This window comes from Rana temporaria, chromosome 1 (genome assembly GCF_905171775.1).
Source record: "Rana temporaria chromosome 1, aRanTem1.1, whole genome shotgun sequence".
NCBI classification, from domain to species: Eukaryota; Metazoa; Chordata; class Amphibia; order Anura; family Ranidae; genus Rana; species Rana temporaria.
Genome location: NC_053489.1, coordinates 73,355,191 through 73,361,504, shown reverse-complemented (window position 1 = coordinate 73,361,504; position 6,314 = coordinate 73,355,191). Strand labels below are relative to the sequence as shown.

The following is a 6,314-nucleotide window of genomic DNA, read 5'->3' as shown; positions in this document are numbered from 1 at the left end:
TAGTTAAAATCTATCCAGGAGGCTTTATCACAGTTCATATCGCATCTGTTGGTGCTTTGTTCCTTCTGTTAATTTGAGAAGGATAATCACCAACCTGTATTTGAAGAAAGCCAAGCTTCAAGTCCAGCACCTCTACAGTGTTTGATTTTATATCCCTTGAAAAGTGTTAGACTGAGGCCCCGTACACACGTCCGAGGAACTCGACGTGCCAAACACATCGAGTTCCTCGTCGAGTTCTGTGTTGAAGCCGCCGAGGATCTCGGCGGGCCGACTTTCCTCATTGAACAACGAGGAAATAGAGAACATGTTCTCTATTTGGCCAGACGAGTTCCTCGTCGGCTTCCTCGCTGAAAAGTGTACACACGACCGAGTTTCTCGGCAGAATTCAGCTCCGATCGAGTTTCTGGCTGAATTCTGTCGAGATACTTGGTTGTGTGTACGGGGCTTGAGAGTGCTGTTTAACCACTTACTTATCGATATATGGCTACAGCGTGGCTCCCCAGTTCTGGGCAGACGTCGGTGGGCTTCCTCCCTTGTGCCCCTTGAGATGTGGATTGGGCACGCTCTACACAACTGATCACAGATCAGGGTAAAGGGCCAATCACAGTGGCCATTTACCATGTGATCAGCTGTGTCCAGTCACAGCTATCACAATCTAAACAGACTTGTTGGTTATCGGCTCTCCTTTCTGCATACAGAGAGAAAGTGTGTGAGGAAAGGAGAGAGGATCTGTGGGGGCACATTGAGTACATCAGTGTCCTTAAAGGGTCACTAAAGGAAAAAAATGTTTACTTGTTGAAAATAAAATACTTTGAAAGAAAGAGGCAATACAGACCATCATCTATAAAACTTTATTTATATAAAATATTTTTCAAAGAACAATACATACAGCCTGTTTCAGTTTCAAGTATTTCAAACAAAAGTTTGGATGGATACAAATATATGATACAAAAAGGCGGGTGGCCTATTGCAGAAAAGTGGGTTATTGCAGCAAATGTAGAATTTATGTCAGAGCTTTAAATAAAGTTATACAATTTAAATAAAGTTTTTCTTTTTTTTGATAAACAATGACAGTCATTGTTGACACTGGTTGTGTTAGCGTTCCTGTTCATGGCAAAGAATAAGGGAGAGGGGGATTTGCAGGCCGTCCTAGTACAGGCGATCGATCGAAATCTGCCCCGTTGTTTTGTTCCCAGAAAACACTAATTTGTGACTGTCATGTGCCATCGCCCAAAAAAGTCTGGATAGAAGACTTTTGTGCTGGGTGGAGTCAGATTTAACACCCTAATAGTTCATAAATCTTATTTTACATATTACGGAGTGCTGCTTAGCATAAAGTTCTATTGCACAAAGCCCCGCCCACATCAAATCCCTGTTATTGCAAATCACAACAAAAACAACACCTCAAACATTCTAACATTAGTTGTACAAGTCACTGTATCTTTTAAGAAGAAAAAAAGGTTAAAATTAAATGTTGTGGTTTATAGTAGTGCAAGCTCTTCACACGGTGTGGTTGATTTAGTAAAGAAATAGAGATTGTCCTCATGCTTCGTAAATAGGATAAAGCTGTGTACACTTCAAACATCCAATCATGTGCAAGGGAAACAAAAAAACTTGTTTTTGCACGCAAATGATTTGCTGATTGAGCAATATAGGAGTCGGATCAGATCGGAGGACAGTTAGGGATTGTGCTCCATGGTTTCTGTCATTGGGAGAAACTATGCACTGTCGTTGGTGTCATTGGGAGGAATTGTTCCCTGTCATTGTCAGGAACTGTGCCCCATCGTTGGTGTCATTGGTAGGCACTATGCCACATCTTTGGTGTCATTTGTAGGGACTGTGCACTGTTGTTGGTGTCATTGGTAGGAACTGTGTCCCATCGTTGGTGTCATTGGGAGGAATTGTGCCCTATTGCTGGTGTGAGTGAATAAAATAGTGCCCCAAGGGCCAGATATAAGCAAGCAAATGGCCGCAGCTGGCCCCTGGGCAGCAGTTTGTAGACCACTCCACTATGGTTTCCTGGGTTACTAGGGCAGACAGGGATGCAGTTGGATGCTGACAGCCCATGTGACCCTGGTGTCCATCTTGGGTCTGGCTACATCTATTACCCTGGATTTGGTGTGCATTTTGCATATGGACAGTGTAGGCAAAGTCACGGGGACATTATTAGCGATAGGGAAAAGTTCCAGATGAGTAAGGGAAAGTCAAGGCATACGCTACTCTATCTGGAAGCCTCACCGCTTGGGCTCAGATGGATAAGCTACATTCTGACCATCAAGACAGATGCCTTACCACCGTGCAGCCACTCACATGCTCTATTTTTATAAGCAGGTTGGGGCTGGGATTTAAAGGAGAAGTACAGCCAAAGCTCGTTTGGCTGTACTTCTCCTGTGGATAACAGGAGTGCAGTTCGTTTTGCACTCATGTGACCCATTTTCAGAAGAGAGTGGGCTGAAGTCCGCTGTCTGCTGACATCACAGAGCCGGTCCAGGCTCGGACAAGTGTGCGACACTGCGGTCAGTATCCGCCTACATGACTTGGCTAAGCTTCTCAGCGAGAGAGGCCGCTCTTCAGCCCAACGTTACAGTGGGGGGGCCAGAATAGAGAGCTGATGGCTGACAGTCATTAGCTCTCTGCTTGGGTGGGAGCCCTGAGAATCGAACAATCTGTAGTGTTAGAGGTACCGGGGACAGATGCAGGATCCCCCTAGGTAAGTATAAATCTACAAAAAAACAGAAACCCCATACTTCTCTTTTAAAGAAATGATTTACTAAAGGCAAATAGGCTGTTCATTTTGAATCAGCAGACAGATGCCTTGCTGCTCAAAACAGAGTCTGCTCCATGTGAAAGGGGCCTAAGGCCGCGTACACACGGCCGAGAAACTCGACGGGCAAAACGCATCGTTTTGCTCGTCGAGTTCCTTGTTCGGCTGTCAAAAAACTTGTCGAACCAAATGTTCCCATTGCCCAACGAGGAAATAGAGAACATGATCTCTTTTTGGCTCGACGAGAATCCCGACGGGTTTTTCGGCGAAAAGTGTACACACGACCGGTTTTCTCGGCAGAATACGTCTCCCATCGAGTTTCTTGCTGAATTCTGCAGAGAAAACCGGTCGTGTGTACGGGGCCTAATAGTTTATTTCAAACCCTGTCACTTTGGCTGGTCAGTTTGGTGTGCTTGGAAACAAGGAGAAAAATGTGTAGAAAAAGACATTCATATACTGAATACTAATATTACATGTATAAACTAAGTACACTTATAAAAATGCAATAGTTACGTGATTGTAACCCTTCAAATATAGACGTGTTCCTATCTAGTATGAGTATAATGATTAATCATTTTTAATACTTTTATGCTGCTCTGCAAGTAGTATACCATGGCTAAAAACACTGGCCCAGATTCAAGTAGAATTGCGCGATATTTGCGCGGGCGCAAGTGCTTCTTGAATCTGGGCCACTGTATAAATATTACTTTAATGCATCTCTATCACTGAAAATTTTAAAATAAGCAGTTTAATGTTTTCTATTGCTTCATTATATAAATGTAAATGTTGATGTAGTTTTATTTCCCCCTGATAAAAGCAACTATACATTTGTAAACTAAACAATGAAACTCCCAAATACCTAAAATGTAAACCAAAATGTACAACTGCATAAAATATCCAACTGTGTAAAAACTAACAGTTTAAACCATAAAATTGTAGCAAAGATCCCCAATCCAGCAGGTCAAGATATATAATAAAAAAGACTATGCCAAAAACTGCCCTGCAGTTTGATTAAAAAAAAAAAAAAAAAAAATTCAAGAATTTGAAAATAAAAAAAATCCTTAAAGACATTTGTACAAAACATTTTCATCAAGAAGTAAAAATTATTACAAAAAAATAAGGTAAGGGTGACAGTTAATTAAGTTGAGCAGTCTCTGCCAATTCATCTTCTGTTTTCTGAAGTTTTTGATATTTTCTTTTGAAAAATCCAAGCTAGAAAAACACAGGAGACGTGTTAGGAAGAATTGCTTGTCAAGTGTATTTTCTAATAAATGCTTTTGCATTGGGTTTCTATCAATCTATTTAAAGACATAAACATGCATTTTCTGATTGGGAAAGGTGGAGAGGAGGGACTGTGATTTGAATCCACCTTCATTAAAAAATATACATTACAAGGTGTCGGGTCTTTTTTTCTTCAGAGAATAGGTGCAAGAACTCCTCCCTTCGGAGTCACCCCTTTTCTCCGCCCCCTACATACCTCTGAGCACCGTTCCTTGGTTCCACCCCTTACCCGCCTCCCATTACCACCCCTTTTAGAGAATACAGAACTAAGTATTATTTTGTGGTGCTATGTAATTTGTAGGGAATTTATTAATGGTAACAACAAGAAAAACAGTAAAATAGATCTAGCAACAATGGACCCCCTAGTGACAATAGATGACTCCATCCCCTTTGCTGTGCCATGTATCTCCACATTTTTAATGAAGAGCCCATCAAATGCAGCCCACCAGCGCCCATCAAATGCAGCTTCACCAGCGCCCATCAAATGCAGCTTCACCAGCGCCCATCAAATGCAGCTTCACCAGCGCCCATCAAATGCAGCTTCACCAGCGCCCATCAAATGCAGCTTCACCAGCGCCCATCAAATGCAGCCTCATCAGCGCCCATCAAATGCAGCTTCACCAGCGCCCATCAAATGCAGCCTCACCAGCGCCCATCAAATGCAGCCTCACCAGCGCCCATCAAATGCAGCCTCACCAGCGCCCATCAAATGCAGCCTCACCAGCGCCCATCAAATGCAGCCTCACCAGCACCCATCAATGCAGCCTTACCAGAACCCATCAATGCAGCTTCACCAGCGCCCATCAATGCAGCCTCACCAGCACCCATCAATGCAGCCTTACCAGAACCCATCAATGCAGCTTCACCAGCGCCCATCAATGCAGCCTCACCAGCGCCCATCAATGCAGCCTCACCAGCGCCCATCAATGCAGCCTCACCAGCGCCCATCAAATGCAGCCCCACCAGCACCCATCAATTAATGTTTGCTTGCTTCCATTCATTCAAGAGTCGGGACACAGACACAGTCCTCGGCCACAGCTGCGTCATTAACACTATGTGCGAATGGAGCGGTGGCTGCCTGCTGATGCTGAGACTTTGTTGCTTGCTGCAGAAAGAAAAGAGTAGGCCCACCAGTGGCTGGGCGCCTTGGCGGCTGCCTAGTTTGCCTGGTGGTAGCACTGGCCCTGCTCCCAAGCAGCCAGCATTAATAGACCCTCCAGTAGCCAGCAACATTGGACCCCTCCCTCAACAGCAGATCCCCCTCAGCAAAGATTGACCCCCCACCAACATAAGATCCACCCCCAGCAACAAGAGATCCCCCAACAGCAACAACAGACTTCACCAGCAACAATAGATCCCCCTGCAAAAATAGATCCCCGCCAGCAACAATAGACCCTCCAGCAGCCAACAACAATATACCCCTCCCTCAACAGTACATCCCTCCTATCAATGATTGTCACCCCAACAGCATAATACCTATCCCCAGCAAAAAAAGATCCCCCACAGGCAATATAAGACCTCCCCAGCAAAAATAAACCCCCCTCCCCTGAAAAAAAGAGATCCCCACCAGTGACAATAGGTCTCCCAGCAGCCAGCAGCAATAGACCCTCCAGCACCCCTTGCCATTACATACATTCAGTTCTGGAAGTGTCAGAACTACGTTCCCCCGTGTTCCTGCTGAAAAAATGCCCTGAGAGTTGTTCTATGAATGGCAGAGGTACCAGCAGTGTGGAAAGGGAAAGCTAAAATGTAAATATTTGCCAGCACACAAGGATCTTCAATTACTTCCAAAGGGTATTTTATTGAAGAAAGATCACATCACAAACAGTGCAGTGCTATACCAGCAAACCCCTGTGTGGTCAGTGTGCAAAGAGAAAGCTACTCCCACAGAAGCTGGAAGATCAATGTAGCGTGGCATACTATGATTTACAGCATCCCTGTGGCCCCCCCTGATATCAGATATGCAAACCTTTATCGAGTCAAACTGGCCCAATGTAGGTATGCAAAAATTCTATTTCCCAACGTTTAGCTTTAACCACTTCCTGCTGACCATACCCATATATGTAACCTCTCAGCAGGTGGGCTTTAATCCAATGAGACTGCATATATACACCCCCTACGTAAGTACATTACTGTGCTGAGAGCGCACTCCTTGTGCGCTCTCAGCACAGTAACCAACAGGTACTGGAAAGCTCCCGATGCATACCGCTGTGATTGGCAGTTGCAGCATCGGAAAGCTCCCGCTCACAAGTCTGCAGTGGGAGCTTTT

The 6,314-nt window shown here is 44.6% G+C and overlaps 1 protein-coding gene across 1 annotated transcript in view; it reads right to left on the bottom strand.

Annotated features, from left to right (window-relative positions):
• Window positions 1-3,454: 3,454 nt before the first annotated feature.
• Window positions 3,455-6,314, bottom strand: part of ITGA2 (integrin subunit alpha 2) — a 232,354-nt gene continuing 229,494 nt past the window's right edge. Inside the window, exon 30 of the mRNA XM_040339318.1 lies at window positions 3,455-3,976. Coding sequence (XP_040195252.1) covers window positions 3,899-3,976 — 78 coding nt within the window. The 3' untranslated portion in view covers window positions 3,455-3,898. The remainder of the gene's footprint in view (window positions 3,977-6,314) is intronic.